This window comes from Bos javanicus, chromosome 18, assembly GCF_032452875.1.
Source record: "Bos javanicus breed banteng chromosome 18, ARS-OSU_banteng_1.0, whole genome shotgun sequence".
In the NCBI taxonomy this organism is placed as follows: Eukaryota; Metazoa; Chordata; class Mammalia; order Artiodactyla; family Bovidae; genus Bos; species Bos javanicus.
The window spans coordinates 48483893-48505072 of record NC_083885.1 but is presented as its reverse complement, the minus strand read 5'-3'; the positions used below and the strand labels follow the sequence as shown (position 1 = coordinate 48505072).

General features: G+C 45.0%; 1 protein-coding gene across 5 annotated transcripts in view; it reads right to left on the bottom strand.

Moving 5' to 3' along the window:
• RYR1 (ryanodine receptor 1) overlaps positions 1-21180 on the bottom strand; it is a 129010-nt gene that overhangs the window by 16956 nt on the left and 90874 nt on the right. For all 5 annotated transcript variants that reach the window (XM_061388165.1, XM_061388168.1, XM_061388166.1 and 2 more), the window contains 3 exons: positions 21054-21158; positions 18271-18352; positions 15608-15795 (listed from right to left, as the gene is read on the bottom strand). In XM_061388165.1, coding sequence (XP_061244149.1) covers positions 15608-15795; positions 18271-18352; positions 21054-21158 — 375 coding nt within the window. The remainder of the gene's footprint in view (positions 1-15607; positions 15796-18270; positions 18353-21053; positions 21159-21180) is intronic.

Here is a 21180-nt window from a genome sequence, read left to right as displayed (position 1 = left end):
GGAGCGGTGCGTGGAGAAGGAGGAGAGGTCAGAAGGGTGGCCTGGGGAGCCCCGATGCTCTTCCTGAAACCACTATGGACTTTTCATAAAGACAGAAAAGTCCAGGATCATATAATCACCACCCAAGGCTGACACCCAGAGGTTGACATGGGTGAGAATGTACCAGTTATTAAAATACTGAATGCTAGGACTCCCCTGGTGGTCCACTGGTTAAGAAACCGTCTTCCAATGCAAGGGGACTGTGGTTCCATCCCTGGTGGGAGAACTAAGATCCCATATGCCATGGGGAAACTGAGTCTATGCACCACAACAAAGACCCAACACAGCTGATAAATATTTTAAAAATTACTTAATTCATTGTCAAATAAATTGCACAAGGCCCCTTGAAAATTAATTTCCATAAATGCCAGTTTCAAATTTTTTTTTTTTGAGATCGCCAAAATCTCAGTAGTTGAACTAAATGTGAAAGAAGTCGGTAGTTTAAAATTATATTCTATTCTGTGTATTGTATTTATCTTTAAGGCATTTATCGCCACAGTTTTATTGAGTTTGAGTAAAAGAAGGGATTGAAGATGAAGTGTAGAACGTGGGGAAGAAAAGAGAAAGCCTAATCCATACATAGAAACTGAGAAGATTTGATCTGTAGCCATAACCAGCACTGATTTATGAACAGTCCTGTTTTTTGTTAACCATTAATGTCAGAACTCAAGGCTGTATAACCTCTCAGTCATCTGTGTTCCCTCCCCGAATTCTACTTGTACATACAATTAAATGTTATCTACTGAAAAAAAAATAAAAATAAAAATAAATAAAATGAGCTAATAGAATTTGTTATAATAAAAAAAAAAAATTACTGAATGCTGCATTTCCACAAAGCTGAGCCACACATCCACTGTCAGACTGAGTCCATTTTTCATTGGTGGTAAGCAACAGACTGGTTCAAGGAAAAGGAGTTCGTCAAGGCTGTATATTGTCACCCTGGTTACTTAACTTATATGCAGAGTACATCATGAGAAATGCTGGACTGGAAGAAACACAAGCTGGAATCAAGATTGCCAGGAGAAATATCAATAACCTCAGATATGCAGATGACACCACCCTTATGGCAGAAAGTGAAGAGGAACTAAAAAGCCTCTTGATGAAGGTGAAAGTGGAGAGTGAAAAAGTTGGCTTAAAGCTCAACATTCAGAAAACGAAGATCATGGCATCTGGTCCCATCACTTCATGGGAAATAGATGGGGAAACAGTGGAAACAGTGTCAGACTTTATTTTTCTGGGCTCCAAAATCACTGCAGATGGTGACTGCAGCCATGAAATTAAAAGACGCTTACTCCTTGGAAGGAAAGTTATGACCAACCTAGATTGCATATTCAAAAGCAGAGACACTACTTTGCCAACAAAGGTTCGTCTAGTCAAGGCTATGGTTTTTCCTGTGGTCATGTATGGATGTGAGAGTTGGACTGTGAAGAAGGCTGAGCGCCGAAGAATTGATGCTTTTGAACTGTGGTGTTGGAGAAGACTCTTGAGAGTCCCTTGGACTGCAAGGATATCCAACCAGTTCATTCTAAAGGAGATCAGCCCTGGGATTTCTTTGGAAGGAATGATGCTAAAGCTGAAACTCCAGTACTTTGGCCACCTCATGCGAAGAGTTGACTCACTGGAAAAGACTCTGATGCTGGGAAGGATTGGGAGCAGGAGGAGAAGGGGACGACAGAGGATGAGATGGCTGGATGGCATCACTGACTTGATGGACATGAGTCTGAGTGAACTCCAGGAGTTGGTGATGGACAGGGAGGCCTGGCGTACTGCGATTCATGGGGTCGCAAAGAGTCGGACACGACTGAGCGACTGATCTGATCTGAAGATGTGAATTGATGAAACTCAGCACTCATGTGCACACTTAGTCGCTCAGTCCTGTCCAACTCTTTGTGACCCTATGGACTGTCGCCCACCAGGCTCCTCTGCCCATGGATTCTCCAGGCAGGAATACTGGAGTGGGTTGTCATGCCCTCCTCCAGGGGATCTTCTCGACCTAGGGATTGAACCTGCATCTCATGTCTCCTGCATTGGCAGGAGGGTTCTTTACCACTGAGCCACCTGGGAAGCCTCCCAGCACTTGGGTAGCAGCTGGTAAAGGGATGCTGTCCCAAGCTCCCTGCCGGCCATCCTGCTCTCCACCCATCTTCCCACCCTCACCCCTTACAGTGGCACCTGTGGTCTGTACCAGAGGCTCTCATGACCCTCTGGCTGCAGCTGGGAGCCACCCAGGTGGGGTCAGGGAGCAGGAGGAGAATGGAGTTGCGGCGTTTCTCTCCTTGGCTCCCTCCCTGTGCTGGTTGTATCTCTCCCTCAAAGGTCAGTCCTGCCATCCTGTCCAAACAGCTCCCTCTATCACCCAGTTAGATCCTCACTCTTTCCTCCAGGCCAGCCCCCTCAAGGCCAGGGCCCTGACTGATAGCAATACATGCCACCACCTCTACCCCTTCCCCAAGACCCTTTGGTCCCCCATCCTTCCATTTTCAGCATCTAGATAATTGGCACCAGACACAATGGAGGCCTGCAAATCCCAACCGGGAATAGAGTCATATACTCATCACCCCAGAATTAACAAATGCTCACGATGACACATTTTCAACTACTATATTTTTAAGAACTGAAGCATGCCAGCAGTGATTGGAGCCCTCTGTACCCTTCTCTTACTCCATTTCCCCACCCTCCCCCAAGGTAACCACTATCCTGGAGTTGGTGTATCCTTCCCAAGAACTATGTGTCAGGGCATTCCTGGTGGTGCAGTGGTTAAGAATCTGCCTGCCAATGCAGGGGACGTCAGTGCAATCCCTGGTCCGGGAAGATTCCACATGCCTTGGAGCAACTAAGCCCGTGAACCACAGCGACTGAGGCCTGCAGGCTTTGAGCCTGTCTCTGCAACAAGAGAAGCCACTGCATTGAGAAGCCTGCAAACCACCATGACGAGTAGCCCCTGCTCACCCCAACTAGGGAAAGCCTTGGGAAAAGCAATGAAGAGCCAGTGCAACCAAAAAGAAAATTAATTAATTTTTAAGAAAGACCTGTGTGTCACAAGGATGGACCCAGAGGGTATTATGCTTAGTGAAATAGATCAAAGAGAAATATTGATGTTTTCACCTCTATGTGGAATCTAAAAAAAAAAAAAAAAACCCCAAATTAACACAGGAGAAAACAGAAACAGACTCACAGATAAAGAGGACAAACTAGAACAAACCAGTGAGGAGAGGGCAGTGGGGAGGTGATTAAGAGGTACGAAACACATATAAAATAAATAAGCTACAAGTACCTATTGTACAGCAAGGAGAATATAGCCAATATTTTATTGTAACTTTAAATGGAGTATAATCTACAAAAACATTGAATAGCTATGTTGTACACCTGAAACTAACATAATATTGTAAGCCAACTCTACTTCAATAAAAAAAGAAGTATGTGTCAGTACTTCTACTGTCTATATCCTGTTGTTTATTTGGTATCCTGTACATTATTTTGATACAAAGAATTGCTATTATAATCATGTAATTTTTTCTCACAATTGTGTGTTTTCAAGATCTATCCATGTTGATGTATAGGTCAGATGAATGCATTTTCACTGCTGTGTAGTATTCCTGTTTGATAAATACAGCATTCTATCCGGAAGAGAAGGAGACTCCAGGAAAGAAAACCGACAACCATCAGAGAAGAAGGTTTGATGACAAGACATTTAGATGATCTCCAGTTTTTTACTTTACAGACACTTTCATTGAATATTCTCATACTGCTCTCTGCTGCACTTTTTGCAAAAGGTTTTCTGGGGAAATATTTTAAATGTTTTGACAGCACCCACAATAAGAATGCATTTTATAATGTGACAAAAAAAAAAAAAGATTTCGGGACACAACTCTGACTTTCGCTATGTAACGCGCTCTGCAATGTTCTATTTTATTTTTAAAAATGCTGGTCATGACTTAACTAAATTAATTTCATGACCAACAGATGGTTTGCCACATGCAGTCTGAGAAACGTTGCTCTGGGTATGAACAGAAGCGAAATTTTCTGGCTCTAAAAAGTGCTTTGTAGCCAAGAACTTTGCAAAAATGCTTTCTAAATGAGTAACATGCTTTGCAAATCATGAAGGGCTCTAGAAACCACAGAGCGTGGAGACATAATCACACAGGAACTCTTCACCTTACTGTCGCTCCATCAACCTGACTCCTTTTCTTATGATACAGTGTGACACTGCCCCAGAGTAAAATCTGACTCCCCCACCCGGCTCCGCATGGGGCCCGGGACTCCATCCCCTCCATTCGTCCTGGACTATGCATGCTCTTGTGATCTGCTGCTCTCTCTTTGTCATTGTCCATTTGCCTGCCCTCTTCTTTCGAAATACCTTCCTCTCTGACTCTTGTCAGTTTCCTCTGCTGGAGTCTCCTCTTTCAGACCTCTAAAGGTTAAAGGGGCCCCAGGTCTGAAATCTTCACTCTTTTCGTGAGATATACACACTCCATGGAGAGAGCCTTGAGGCTCAAGCCTCGGAAAGCCATCCCATGCCAATGATTGTGAAGTCTACATCCCAGCCCTGACTGCTCCCCAGAATCCATACACTTGACAGATGAAGCCTTATCTGACATCTCTGTGTGGAAAAGGCCAGACTGAACTCTTGATTTCAAAACCTCTCCTCCCACAGTCTTACCCATCTCAGGAATAGCATCACCACCCACCCAGATGCTTAAGTTAAAATCTTTGAGTCATCCCTGATTCCTCCCTTTTATCTCACTACCCACACCGAATCCATCAGCAAATCTGTCAGCTCTGCTTTCAGAAGATCTAGGACACAACACTTGTACCCCCTCCACGATTCTATCCCCCAGTAGAGGGTCACAGCAACTCTTCCCTGGTTTCTCCTCCTCTTCTCTCCCCAGAGTCTCTCCCCAACCCCACACACACAGCTGGAGGGACCCTGTAAACATCCGAGTCAGATCCCATCCCTCCCCTGCTCAGAATCCTCCCTTAGCTCCATTTCATTAAGGTTAAAAGTCAGAGTCCTCCCCACAGCCAGCCAGGCTCAGCACATCCCCCCCATCACCTCTCAGACTTTATTTTTGCCTCTCTCCCTCTCAACAGGCACGCTGGCCTCCTCTGCACCCCTCTTGTTCCCATTTTTCAGCCTTTATACTTGCTGTTCCCTTTGCTGGGGAGGCTACAAACTCTCCTACCTTCACAGGGTAGCATTCAGCTCTCGGCTTCGATGTCCTCAGCCCTGCCTGACCACCCAATTTACAGGGCTGACTACATCTCGCTTTGTTGCACACCACCTTGCTCATTTACTTCAGACCACAGGTTATAACCTGAAATTATCTTGTTTATTTATTTTCATCTGTGCCTCCCCACTGGGCTATCAGCTCTGAGGGGGGGGGGTCTCTGTTTTGTTCACTGCTACACACAGTAGGCACTCAGCACATATTTGTCAAATGAATTAAGCATTTTGAAAACCGAGAAGACTTTTTAACTCTGTTACAATTTTGGAAAATCAAGAAGTCCTTTTTTAAAAGAAGGCTGACCTTATCTTTTAAATCATAAAAATAATTGAAAAGCCTGTTGTAAAATATAAAGATCTGTACAGTTTGGGAAATCATATGATGCTTTGGGTTTGGGAAACCATGTGAAGCTGGGTAACAGTCAGACATTTAGAAATGAGAATATCGCCATTTTGCAATTTCTAATGAACTAATGTGTCTGGACATCAAGCATTGATGGTTGCTGACATCACAAAAGGAGTGATGAGGGGACAGGCTGTGCTTCTTAATGGATGTATGAAGCACCATAAAGGAAGGTGTTGGCAAAAAAAAATAAAAAGCAAAACTCCAACCTGAGTCTGATCAAGCTTCGTGACCTAAGTCTCAGTTTGCAGGAAATGCAGGGGCCAGAGGAACAGATTAAATGACACCATAAGGTTACATCAGCCAGATCCAAAGGCAGGAAACTCTACAATTAACAGAGAAGTATCTACGGATAGCCATGAGCTACATGTGGCTACTGAGCCATAGAATCGTGGTTGGTGCCAAGTGAGATGTGGCAACAGTGTATACTTATGGATTTTGATGACAGTGTAAACAAAAGAATTTAAAGTATCTAATAATTTTTAAATTGATTATATGTCAAAATATAATTTTGGTGGAGGAGCTTAAATAAAATATATTGTTTAAAATAATTTCATGTATTTCTTTTCCCTTTTTTAAAAAGTGCAGGTACTAGAAATTCCTTAACTATATGTGTTGCTCCCATTGTATCTCTTTCTAAAAAACATTTATTTACTTGTTTGGCTGTGCTGGGTCTTAGTTGCAGCATGTAGGATCTGGTTCCCTGACCAGAGATTGAACCTGGGTCCCCTGCACTGGAAGCACAGCGTCAGCCACTGGACCACTAGGGAAGCCCCTGTATTTCTATCAGGCAGTGCTGCTCTCCTGGATCAGCAACGGGGGTCTCTAGCAGATAAAATGCCAGGAAAGGAAAAAGTGAAGGAGGGACAGCAGTCGATAGGAGGAGGTTTAACGAAATAGCAACCAGGCCACCCTGCTGGTAGTGGCTCAGTGGAGAAGAATCCACCTGCAATGCAGGAGACACAGGTTCAATCCCTGGTCCAGGAAGGTCCCAAATGCCACGGAGCGATGAAGCCCGTGCACCACAGCTACTGAGCCTGTGCTCTAGAGCCCGGGAACCACAACTACTAAACCCATGCGCTCTAGAGCCTGTGCTCCGCACCAAGAGAAGCCCTCACACCCCAACTAGAGAGTAGTCCACACTCGCCGCTACTAGAGAAAAGCCCGCACAGCAACGTAGACCCCGCACGGCCAAAAAATAAAGACAGAAATAAAGCTGTTCTTTTTCTACAAGAGAAGAATTAGCAATCAATAGCACTAGGTGACCTTGTTTGGATGCTGCTTCAAAGAAATTACAAAAAGTTATATGTGATATTTTGAAGATCTGGAAATTAGAACACAGACCAGACATCTGATGATTTAATGAGCTATGGATCTTTTTCATTTGTCTTCATTGCTTTGTTTTCAGTTAGGGATGATAATGACACTGTGGCTTGTTAAATAAAAGGAAACCCTTTTAAGACCATATATTGGACAGTTCCATTGATATGAAGTGTCCAGAATAGGCAATTCTATAGAGACAGAAAGCAGATTAGAGTTGGCAGGGGCCTGAGTCGGGGAAATGGGAAGTGACTGCTAAAGGGCATGGTGTTTCTTTTTTCGGGGTGATTAAAATGTTCTAATATTAGATTGTAGCAATGGCTGCACAATTCTGTGAATATACCAAAAAATTCCTCCCATTAAATTATACCTTTTATATGGGTGAATTTGATAGTATATGAATTATATCTCAATAAAGATGTTTTTAAAAGGAAATCCTGAATTCAGAGACATGTACAAAAACATTTGCTAATAAAAAAAAAACAAAGAAAACTACAAAATAGTGCTAAGAATAAATTAGTAGCCTGAGATATGTTTTCACCCACCAGGAAGGGCTTTCCAAACTGTAGTAGATGTTTTGGAATCTGCCAAGTACTTATCATTGGAGATGTGTTTTGCAAACTGTCAAGAACTCTGTCAACCATGAAGAGCTTGGGAAACCCTAAAATAATTCTGTATGTTTTTCAATGCAGATTTACATATGAAAGGAAATGCAGAAATAAATGCCTGAGATTTGAACCACCAAGAGGATAACCGTGGCAGCCTTTGAATGGGTTGTAGGTAGGGATCAAAGGTAACCTCAACCATAGCTATAAGTTCTGAATTTCTTTATAAAAGGAATGTACCCCTGTATTACCTATTTTGTTTAAAATTAATAAAAATATTTTAAATGATTTTCTACATAAAAATCAAGTCTTGGACTTCCCTGATCTAGTGGTTGAGAATCTGCCTGCCAATGCAGGAAACATGAGTTCAAACCCTGGCCCAGGAAGATTCCACTTGCCACGGGGCACCTTAGCCCGTGTGCCACAACTACTGAGCCTGGGTGTTGCAATTACCGAATCCTGCACGCTCTAGGACCTGGGAGCCACAACTAGCGTGTTGCAACTACGGAAGCCCGTGTGCCTACGGCCTGTGCTCTTCAACAAGAGAAGCCACCGCAACGAGAAGCCCTTGGATGGAAACTAGAGAGTAGCCCCCGCTCACTGCAACTAGAGAAAGCACAGCAATGAAGACCCAGTGCAGCCAGAAAACGAAATTTAATTTAAAAAATAAGTTCTATGCATGTCCAAACTCCTCCTCCCCCAAAAACAAATAAACAAGCCATCATAAGCAAAGGCAAAAGACAAATGATGAACTAGGAAAAAGAAGTACACCTCATATCACTAGCAAAGTTATAAGCAGCCCAATATATAAAGAGCTCCTAGAAATCAAGAAGAAAACTGCTAACATCCCAGTAGAAGAGTAAGCCAAGGACATAGTTCACTGAACAAGTAATACAAAAGAAGTAACGTGTGCGTGATAAGTCACTTCAGTTGTGTCTGACTCTGTGACCCTATGGGCAATAGGCCACCAAAGACCCTCCGTCCATGAGATTCTCCAGACAAGAATACTGGAGTAGGTTGCCATGCCTTCCTCCAGGGGATCTTCCTGAGCCAGGGATTGAACCTGCATCTCTTACATCTCCTGCATTGGCAGGCAGGTTCTTTACCATTAGTGCCACCTGGGAAGCCCAAAGTAATGTGTAAAGATGCTTCACGGCACTCATAACAGGATAAATGTGAATTAAAACTGCACAGCACTACCCTTTTTCACCTATCAGATTGGCAAAAATCCAAATATTTGACAAATGTGGTCTGGTGGTGAGGCTGTGGGGAAACAGGCAGCCTCACATGTTGCTTATGAGAAGGAAAAACAGAGGGCAAAATCTGTCCAAATGACAAATGCATTTACTGTTTAAGCCAGCAATCCCACTTTTGGAAGTCTATCTTCAGATACAACTGCACATACAAAATGATGTATGTACATATTGTTCTGGTCAGCATTGCTAGTGGCCCACAAGGAGCCTTCCTCAACACACTTACTTCCATCTGCTGGAAACCTGTGGTACAAATTTACAATATCTGTGCTATTAATTGGCACCTTTGTACAGTGCACGGCTTGTACAAATATGCATGGCAGCCCTAATGAGAGCACGCGTTGTAATGGCAAAAGACTGGGCACAAAGCAAGTGTCCATCAACAGGGAATACTCAGAGACTTCCCTGGTAGTCCAGCGGTTAAGACTCTGTGCTTCCAATGCAGGGGGCATGGGTTGGATCCTTGGTTAGGGAACTAAGATCCCACACACCTCAAAGCATGGCCAAAAAAAAAAAAAAATAGGTAAGTAAAAATACCAATAAGAATAATAAATTATTTTTGAAGAAAAATAGGAAATTATCAAATAAACCATAATATATACGCAAAGTGGAATACTGGATACCTATAAAAAATAATCAGGACACTCCCTGTATCTCTAGATATACTGCAGGACTTCCTTGATGGTCCAGTGGATAAGAATCCGCCTGCCAATGCAAGGGAACATGGGTTCAATCCCTGGTCCCAGAGGATTCCACATACCACAGAGGAACTAAGCCCGTGGCCACAACTACCGAGCCCACCTGCCCTAGAGCCCGTGCTCCGCAACAAGAGAAGCACTGCAATGAGAAGCCCATGCACCACAGCTGGAGAGTAGCCCCCACCACTGGCAAAGAGACTGTGCAACAACGAAGCCCAGAACAGCCAAAATAAATAAAAATAATAAAATAAATAAAATTATAAAAAATAATGGATGTCTGAATAATATTTCATTGCGTGTGTACACACACCACCTTCTTTTTTTGGTAGTACTTCTACTTTAAAATTTTTTTTTAATTTATTTTTTAATTGAAGGATAATTGCTTTACGGAATTGTGTTGGTTTCTGCCAAACATCAACATGAATCAGCCATAGGTATGCATACGTCCCCTCACACACCACCTTCTTTATCCATTCACCCATTGACAGATACTTAGCCTGTTGCCACACCTTGGCCTTTGTGAATAATACTGCGATGAACATGAGAGTGCAAACCTCTCTTTGAGACAATAGTTTCATTTCCTTTGGACAGATATCCAGAAGTGGGATTGCAGGGTCATATGGTGGTTCTAGTTTTCATTTCTTGAGGAATCCTCTATTCTGTTTTCCATAGCGCACCAGTCTACATTCCCACCACCAATGGTCAAAGGTTCCCTTTTCTCTGCATCCTTGCCACGCTTGTTATCTCTCTCATTCTCTCTTTTTTTTTTATAACAGCCGTCCTAACAGGTGTGATGTGATATCTCATTGTGGTTTTTTTGATTTGCATTTTCCTGATGATAAGTGATATTGAGCACATTTTCATGTACCTGTTGGCCATTTGTATGCCTTCTTTAAAAAATGTTTATTCAGGTCCTTTGCTCATTTTTAAATAGATTTATTGATTTTATTGTGTTGGAGTTATTGTGAACATTTTGTGTGCACTGCATATCAACCCCTTATTACATACGTGGTTGGCAAACATTCCTCCCATTCTGTAAGTTGCCTTTTTATTTTGTTGATGGTTTCCTTTGCTGAGTAGAGTCCTTTTAAAATGATAAATGACGCAGGGGACTTCCCTGGCAGTCCAGTGGTTAGACTCCATGCTTCCACTGCAGGGAGCACAGGTTCGATCCCTGGCTGGGGAACTAACATCCCACATGACACACAGCGTGGCCAAAATATATATATATATATATAGATAGAGAGAGAGAGAGAGATAGATAGATAGATGACATGACTTTAGCTCCTGCATAATTCTTTCTGGTTCTTCCCTTCCCCCCTCAGACTTTTGCTGAAAATCTGCTGGTTGAGAGAGTAGGGCTAGGACTCCCCAGAGCAGGCCTGGCATTCAGGAGGTGCTCATTGACTATTTATTGAGCTAGTAAGTGGATGACCCTGGAGGCAGTGTACTTTGGAGTCAGACTGCCTAAATTCAAATCCCAGACTTGTCAATTAGTTGTGTGACCTTAAACAGAGCACTTCCACCTCCCTGTGCCTCAGTTTCCACTTCTGTAAAATGGGAATAAAAAATAGTCCTTACTACTTCATGGTTGCTGTAAATTACCATTCATTTACACATAGGACCTGGCACAGAGTGAGAACATGATACATATTATCCCTTCTCCCTAAAGCTTAGGTAGCAATGTAGTTATGACTTCATCTTCCATTGCAGGGGGAGAAGGTTCAATTCTTATTTGAGGAGCTAAGATCCCACATGTCTTGGGACCAAAAACCCAAAACATAGAAAAAAAGAAGCAATATTGTAACAAATTCAATAAAGACTTTTAAAATGGTACACATTTTAAAAATCCTAAAAAAAAAAAAGAATCTGTGAGGAATTGCCAGGGAAGGTATGGGTCCCAGGGGTGGGTGGCACAGATACCCAAGGAAGCAGGCATTGCCAGGGATGGGGGAGGACGTGGCCAACCGTGGCAAATGGTGTCAAGATGACGAGTCAGAGGAGAGATTGTAGGGTGGAGAGATCCCTGATGATCTTAGTTGGTGTAGTTTCAGGAGAGTGACAGGGACAGAAGCCAGCAAACCCCAAATGAGGGAAGGAGTGGGAGGTGAGAAAGGAGTGAGCAAGTGTAGACAGCTCTTGGGAGGCGTGGCTGAGAAGCGGAGAGACAGAGAGGGAGGGAGGCTCTCGGAGGACAACTGAGGCATGGGGCACTTTATACTTAACTTGGGTGACCCTGGCTTATTTAAATGCTGATGCTGCTAAGTCACTTCAGTCGTGTCTGACTCTGTGCGACCCCATAGACGGCAGCCCACCAGGCTCCCCCGTCCCTGGGATTATCCAGGCAAGAACACTGGAGTGGGTTGCCATTTCCTTCTCCAATGCATGAAAGGGAAAAGGGAAAGTGAAGTCACTCAGTCGTGTCTGACTCTGTGCGACCCCATGGACTGCAGCCCACCAGGCTCCTCCATCCATGGGATTTTCCAGGCAAGAGTACTGGAGTGGGGTGCCATTGCCTTCTAAATGCTGATGAACAGCAGCAATTACAACCCCTAGGATAAAATAGGAAGCCACAGGTCTATACCGATATAAATGAATGAACAAATGCATAAACAAGCAAATGGAGGAGAAAGGAAAAACTCTTCCTTACAGTAAAACGGTACCTAATCTGTGCAGAAAAGGGAATCTTCTTACACTGTTGATGGGAATGTAAATTGGTGTGGACCGTATGGAAGTTCCTTAAGAACACTAAAAATAGAATCACTACATAATCCAGCAATCCCACTCCTGGGCATATACCCAGACAAAACACTAATTCAAAAAGACACACGCACCCCAATGTTCATAGCAGCACTGTTTACAATAGCCAAGACATGGAAGCAACCTGAATGTCCATCAGCCGATGAATGGATAATCCCAGTGGTACGGGGACTTCCCTGGTGGTCCAGTGGTTAAGCACCTGCCCGCCAATGCAGGAGACGTGGATTCAATCCCTGATCTGGGGCGATTCCACGTGCCTCGGAGCAACTAAGCGTGTGCACCACAACGACTGAGCCTGCATGCTCTGGAACCCATGCTCCACAACAAGAGAAGGCACCACAGTGAGACTGTGTTGCCCACACATGGCGACAAAGAGTAGCCCCCACTGGCAAACAGAGAAAGCCCATATGCAGCAGTGAAGACCCAGTGCAGCCATAAAGACATAAAAAGAAGATGCGGCACATGTATACAATGGAATACTACTCAGTCATACAAATTAATGAAATAATGACTTTGCAGCGACATGGATGGACCTAGAGATTATCGTGCTAAGCAAAGTAAGTCATAAAGAGAAAGACAAATACCATGCGATATCACTTATATGTGGAATCTAAAATATGACACAAACAGAAACGGATTCACAGACCTAGAGAATAGGCTTGTGGTTGCATGAGGGGGTGCGGGGGAGGGAAGGATTGGGAGTGTGAATTTAGCAGATACAAACTATTACATGTAGAATGGATAAACAGCAAGGTCCTGCTGCATAGCACAGGGAGCTATATTCAACATCCTGTGATACTCCATGATTAATATCAGATCAGATCAGATCAGTCGCTCAGTCGTGTCTGACTCTTTGGGACCCCATGAATCGCAGCACGCCAGGCCTCCCTGTCCATCACCAACTATATATGTAAAACCGAATCACTTTGCAGTACAGTGGAAATTAACAGAACACTGTAAATCAACTATATTGCAATAAAAATTTTCTAGAAGGTACCTAATTCCCAGGTGGCACTAGTGGTTAAGAATCTGCCTGCCAATGCAAGAGACACAAGAGATGTGGGTTGGTTCCCTGGGTCAGGAAGATCCCCTGGAGTAGGATATGGCAGCCGACTCCAGTACTCTTGCCTGTAAAATTCCATGGACAGAGGAGCCTGGCGGGCTACGGTCCCTGCGGTCGCAAAGAGTCAGACATGACTGAACACACACACACAATAAAGGTAAAGGATATCAGAAAATTAAAAAACTACCACTTATCAACTGCCAGAGTAATAATCATTTGACACAAGCATTTCTGACGGATGCCAACCTGAGTACAGGATATTTACATAGCCTCAAAGCACAACCTCACAAGGTTCCAAGGGAAACGATAGTATCATTACAGTGGAAACCCTGGTAAACACCTTCACCAAGTGAGCCGAGCTGATGCAAACTGAAACGTGAAGAACTAAAAGCACGTACCTCCTGATATGATACGCCAAGAAGGACACAGTGCTCCTCTTATATTCCTGTCAAAGTCCATAACCTCAGTCGAATCACAAGGAAAACTCAGACAAGCCCACACTAAGGGCCATCCTATAAAACAACTGGCCTCTATTTTTCAAAAATGCCAAGCTCATAAGAGGCAAAGACAAACCAAGGAAGGGTTCGGGATTGAAGAGGGCTAAAGAGACAGGCATCACCAATGCCATGAACATGAACTTGGGCAAAGTCCAGGAGATGGTGAGGGACAGGGAGGCCTGGCGTGCTGCAGTCCATGGGGTCGCCAAGAGTCAGACACGACTGAGTGACTGAACAGCAGCAACAAGGGGACACAATGCCTAAATTCAATCTCCGATCCTAGACTGGATCCTTGACAAGGGAAAAACTTCCTTCAAGGGTGAAAATTGAACAAAATCTATAGATAGCGGCATTGTGTCAAAGTTAATTTCCTGATTTGCATAAATGTTTTGTGGTTATGTAAGGGAATGAACTCATTCTCACTACCTGAAGTATTTAGAGGTAAAGGAGAATCATGACAGAGCAAACGACGTAAAAAGTTAACATGTTGGCAATCTGGGTGAAACAGTATGCAGAAATTTTATGTAATGTTCTTGGCAACTTCTCCATAAGCCTGAAGTTATTTGAAACGAAAAAGATAAAATAGTGACGGAAAAGATCTGGCAGTAATAATAGAAATAATAACAGGCAATATCTCCTGTATTCTGTGTTCCAGTCATTATCCACTGTTCGCCCACTGCCCACTCTCATAGCAGTCCTTTGAAACAGTTAATGTTATTATCTTAGCCCCATTTCACAGATGGGGAGCCTGAGGCTCAGAGCAGATGAGTGACTTACCTGGGGTGGAAAGGATGGCAAAGCCAGGTGAGTGGACTCCTGGATAAAGCTGGCTCCTGCATCTCCCTCCTAACAGTCTCATTATTTAGACCTGCAGTGGTCATTAGTGACTGCCTCTCTCATTAGTCTATAAGCCCCATGAAGGCAGGGCTGTGTCTGTCTCAGTCGTTGCTCTGTCCATGGTCATGGTACCAGCACAGGGCCCAATGCAGAGCAGAAACCCAATGGATGTTTATCAACTGAAAAACTGATCTCTATTTATAATAATGATAAAATTATGACTATTAATAATGATAATAGAAATACTAGTTCTTATTTGTATTAATGCATTTCATCTTCAAAACAACTCCAAGGAGGACTTCCCTGGCAGTTCAGTGGTTAAAATTTCCTGCTTCCAATGTAGCGGGGAAGGTTCAATCCCTGGTTAGGGGACTCATAGCCCACATGCTGCCCAGCCAAAACAAAAACAAAGCCCAAGGGCTTCCCTGCTAGCTCAGTGGTAAAGAATCTGCCTGCTAATGCAGGAGACACGGGTTCAATCCCTGGTCTGGGAAGACCCCACATGCCACAGAGCAACTAAGTCCATGCACCACAACTATTGAGCCTGTGCTCTAGAGCCGGGGAGCCGCAACTACTGAAGCCCACACACCCTAGAGCCTGTGCTCCACAAGAGAAGGCACTGCAATGAGAAGCCCGCATGCCTCAACTAGAGAGCAGCTCCTGCTCGCCTGAACTAGAGAAAAGCTGGTGCAGCAACGAAGACCCAGCACAGCTAAAAAATTTTCTTAAATAAATGAAATTATTTTAAAAAAAAACACCAAAAAAAAAACCCGCCAAGGATGGTTTTATTCCCATTTTACAGATAAAGAAATGGAGGTGCCCAGAAGAGTCTCTTGACCAAAGCAGGAAGCCAGGCAGGTGCACAAGTGGCCATTAGCACCCCCACCCATCCACCTGCCAGTACCCACCTTCTGGAAGTCCTTCTTGGAGATGAGACCACGGGGATCAGTGACATAGTCCTGGAAGGCCTCAGAGCCCACGATGTCCTTGAGTTTCAGGAACATGTCAAAGAACTTGAGGATCATCTCCACGTTGGATGAGGACTCCACAAGCATGTCCACCATCTGCCGGGCAATCATGCCGTTCACCACGTTCCCTGTAGGCAGCCCCCGGTCAGTGTGGCCATTCACCACGTTCCCTGTAGGCGGCCCCCGGCCAGTGTGACCCCAAAGCACCTCCTCTCTGGATCCCCATGAGGCCTGCCTCCCTCTCCAGCTCAGGAGCTGCCAGGATGCCCTGTGCTGGTGGAACTTCCTGGCCAGCTCTGACCCCTCCCCAAAGGGTCACTTCCTGCTCTGCAACAGCATCAGGTGTGAACCTGGCTGATCCTGTCTTCGTCCTCCTCCCCCTATAGCTGGGGGAGTCATCAATAACGATAACAACGGCATCAGCTAACAGCAGGTCCCAGATGCCATGGCAACTGCTACATTGATGTGACCTCATCTTTGTAAGAAACATGTGTCTCTGTTCACTTGTACAGATGAGGAAAAAGACTCAGAGAGAGTCCACACTCAGGGTTCCATAGCCAGTGAGGCGCTGCGGCGGACTTGAACCCAGAGAGGTGAGACCTCAGAGCTCACACACCTAAGTCTTTCCCAAATCCACAGGGGCCAGGGAGGTCCATAGAAGACTGAAGTAGGCTGAAGGGCAGACAACAGGGAGAAGTGGAGACTGGTAAACTGGGGCACCACGCTCCACCCCCCAAAGCAAACTGGCTCCAGCTTCTTTTCAAACACAATCTCACTTTTATTTGTTTATTGGCCACACCACATGGCTTGCAGGATCCATGACCAGGGATTGAACCCAGGCCATGCCTGTGAAACTGCCAAGTCCTAACCACTGGACTACCAGGAAATTCCCCAAACTGGCTCCAGCTTCCTTTTGGACCTTTCAATTTTCATATAGTCTCAAATGTATTAATGCATGAAGTTTCCAAGAGTACAAGGGAACTTCATGGATTCCAGATACATCAATGGCTTACATTTTGCCGTGTTTGCTTTATAATAATTCTCCCTCTGTTTTTTTCACTGAATCATTAAGGAGTAAGCTGCAGACATGAGGCATTTTACCCCAAACATTTCCACATATATGTTCTAAACGATGAGGACATTCTCTTATCTAATCGTAGTGCTGTCATCAACATCAGATTGAATATTGATATGATTTTGTTATTTAATCCAATTCAGCTGACTTTTGCCATGTGAGAATGTAGATCCTGGGCACTGAGTCTTTCAATTTTTCAAAAACAAAATGTTTAAAGGGATTTCTGATTTTTAAATTTGATTTTTTTAATTTATATTTATGTTTTATGTATTTATTTTTGCTGCACCATGCACCGCACCATGGGACCCTAGTTCCCTGACCAGGGATCGAACCTGTGCCCCCTGAACTGGAAGACACAGAGTCTTAACCACTGAGCCACCAGGGAAGTCCCTAAATCTGATTTTTCAAAAGCTAATGACTAGTTACCAAAAACTTAAGACATTGTAGGAGGATTATTCATTGCCAAATGGTTTGTCATAGCAAAATATTTTTTAAAAACCTTGAATGTGGAACTTCCCTGGGGGCACAGTGGATGGGAGTCCAGCTGCCTGTGCAGGGGACACAGGTTTGATCCCTGGTCTGGGAGGACGCCACATGTTGGGGAGCAACTAAGCCCGCGCACCACAACTACTGAGCCCGCACTCCAGAGTCTGGGAGCCGCAACGACTGAGCCCGTGTGCTCCAACTACTGACCTACACGCACCAGAGCCACACACCTCGACTACTGAGCCCGCACTCCAGAGTCTGGGAGCCGCAACGACTGAGCCCGTGTGCTCCAACTACTGACCTACACGCACCAGAGCCGCACACCTCGACTACTGAGCCCACGAGCTGCAACCACTGAAGCCCGTGTGCCTAGAGCCTCTGCTCCGCAACAAGAGAAGCCACCACAAATAGAAGCCTGTGCGCTGCAATGAAGAGTAGCCCCTACTTGCTGCAATTAGAGAAAGCTGTGTGCAGCAATGAAGACTCAGTGCAACCAAAAATAAATAAATAATAAATAAACACATTAAAAAAAAAAACCCTGAATGTCCATTGATAGGGTTGTGGTTAAATGAATCACTGTATCACAACACAACTGGTAATATGCAGCCATATGAAAGACTGAGGATGCTGTTATGAACCGCTATAGAAAAAGTCTTTGTCTGCAAGTTAAATTACTTTATTACTAATAAATTATGGTTGTTTTAAGTCACTACATTTTAGGAATATTTGTTAGGCAGCAAGAACTAACTGACACATTCAGCAAATAAATAATGATTCAGGGCAGACATTTTAAAAAGTGTCCTGGCCACCCCCCTGATTAAGATTTCTCTGGGGAATCAATAAATTACCATATGTACATAGGACCTGGCACATAGTAAGTGCTCAATAAGTGTCTGGAGAGCTTATTACAGCGGTTTAAATGCATTGACCCTGACATGACATCAAATGGGGTTGAGGCTTAGGCTCTCCTGGGTCTGAGGGCCATTCTTGAGCTTGTCTGCACCTTGGTGCCCTCCACTTACTCCAGCCACTGGGCACTTACCTTCTAGTAGTGACAGCAACATCACCACCATGTCCTTCTGCAGATCCAGCAGCTCCTTCAACAGCTCGATCTGGCTTGAGTCCTAGGGACCCCACACCCCATCTGTGTGAGGGTTCTTTTTGGCAGAGATGCCTCCCCCACTTCCAGCTGCTTCCATCCACCCAGCAGGGCCTAAGACCATTTTCCTTCCCCATCTTACCTCCGAGGGGACCCGAGTCCAGACATGTTCCTCGGAAGCAGGGCAAAGGGCAGACAGACAAGATTGTGGGGGTGGGGTCGACACTTAGGGGGAAGTGAGCCCAAGGGGGGATGTGTAGTGGCAAGGGCTGGTTGACAAGGAGGGCTGGGAGGAGTATGGGGCTGAGAGCAGACGCTTGGGACCAAGAGAGACAGAGACAGACAGGAGCAAATACCGGGGACACTGACACAGATCTGGGAAGGGATGAGAGTTCAGCAAGGCACCTGGCCTATGGTGGGAGGTTGACCCATGTTTGTTGAATGAGTATGTGATGAAAAAAGTGAGACTCTGGGTTCAGGAAGAAGGCTGCAGGACACAGCTATGGGCTCTCTGGTAAGCCTTTTGGGAAGAATGTGGGGACACTTTGCTTCTCCTGTTATAGTGTCTCGTGGAGGGCCCACAGAAGTCTCCAACATGATCAAGTTCTGCCTCATGGTCCCTATTTGTATGAGGCTGAACTACAAAAATTGCCAATATTCAGGCATGTCTCGCCAACAAAGTGGTAATTTCATAAGGTTCTACTTAATAAAATGGAAGAAGGGTAAGGGTACCAGGTAAATGGGATGTAAGGCTCCTCCTTGCTAGTTGTAAGGCTTGATGTAAGGCTACCCCATGCTAGTTTTTAAGTTGCTAATTCTAATCCTAAAGTGCGTGCATGCGTGCTAAATTGCTTCAGTCGCTTAAGTCGTGCCTGACTCTGTGCAACTCTATAGACCATAGCCGCCAGGCTCCTCTGTCCGTGGGATTCTCCAGGCAAGAATACTGGAGTGGGTTGCCATTGTCTTCTCCAGGGGATCTTGCTGACCCAGGGATCAAACCCGCATCTCTTACGTCTACTTTCATTGGCAGGCAGGTTCTTTACCACTAGTGCCACCTGGGAAAAGCCCTCTAGTCTTAACACTTTCCCATGATTCCAAAGCTCTGCATTCTGACTCAAAGATTCCAACATTCCAGGATCTCAGATCCTGGTGAGTGCCTGTGGTGTGTGCCTGCCCAAGACACAGCTACTTGATTGATTCAACAATCCTGCTCTCAGAGAATATAGGACTAAACTCACCTTCCTGGTTCTAGGGGTGGGTATTGGACCAGGTCTGGCCCATCAGAGCTTTCTGTTCCCTGACCAGGGTGATTGGTTCAGGAATGGGCATGTGACTCTGCAGTCCAGTAAGAGTATGGCAAGTCTTTTCTTGGAGCTAAAGAGGGGTTCTTTCCCCTCTGAAGCTGTTAGAGGGGCTCACGGAAGCCCAGGACACCATTCTTTCCAGGCCCTGGGAAGTGCTTGCTTGATAATGAAGCTAGAGAGGAGATAGACATTTCTACTAACAGCATTCTAGACCCTGGATATGATCTGATCTGTGATGTGAGCTGATAAGTTCTTTTTTTTTTTTTGTAAGCCACCACTTTGCATTGGATTTCTAGCTTTTGCAATTTAACTTAGGCCATGGCTAATGAATTAATTCTGTAAGATTTGGAAATCTCCACAAAGATACCAGTATCCTCTAGAATTTTAAGATTACAACAGCTTGACTTCAACTCACCCACACTGAGAAACTGTGTAGTTAAACTCAATTTCTTTCAAAAGGTCAGATGACACCAGACAGGGTTTCTGCCAGCCCCTGTGGCGCCTTTGAGTAAATTAGAAAAAGCTTCCCTTCCTCAAGACTCTTCCTGTTGGGAAATTATAAAATATAAAATATTGCCACCTGCTGGAAAACTACTGGAATAAACACATCGATGTATTTACGTAGGATGTGTAGGTTCTGGATGGTGCCCTTTCAGATGCTGAGCCCTCCTGCAGCGCATTTGGCAGCCTTGAAATACGTTGACCTGAACTGAACTGATCTAGGTTCTGGATGGTGCCCTTTCAGATGCTGAGCCCTCCTGCAGTGCATTTGGCAGCCTTGAAATATGTTTACCAGACAAGCAGAGCAAACGGATAAGGTGTTTGTGAGACATTGACAAGACTGCAAAGGGGTGGGGCTGGTGGAGCAAAGGGAGCATGAAGATGCTAGAGACGGGGCTCGACAGGGACCTTACATCATGGACGCCCTGGATAGGAGTCATCTGCCGCAAGCAGAATAAAGAAGCAAAACACTGCTTCAGCTTCAGGCCCAGATCTAGAAGCCAACCCTTTTCCTATCCTCATCAGTCAACTTCCCACCCCAGGGTTCCCGGCGGGTTCCAAACTGGTTGCATCTTCCTTCTGGATGTACTTTCTGCATGACCCCGCCTCCTCCCCTCCACAGTCTATCGGCTGATTATCTATCCGACTGGTGTGAACACCAACCAACCATAGAGGAGTTCTGGGCTGGAGGCGGCGGGGCCCAAACGCAGACCAATGGAACTATAGATAGATAACCAGCCGATTGGCGGTGGAGGGGAGGAGGCGAGGTCATACAGAAAGCCCATCCAGAAGGAAGATGGGACCCGTCCGGAACCCGCTGGGAACCCTGGGGTGGAAAACTGACTGAGGAGGCAAAACTTGTAAACATGCCAGTTAGGGGATGTCCAGAGGCAGTAGGATGAAGAACGGAGGGGCCCGAACCTGAGCGAGCTTCATCATCATGTGGGCAAACACGTGCAGGAATCCCACCACGGCGTCCCAGAGGCGGCTGTGCGCTAGACTCTGCTGGTTCCCAGTGCAGGGGCCCTGCGTGGCAAAGGTTCTACGT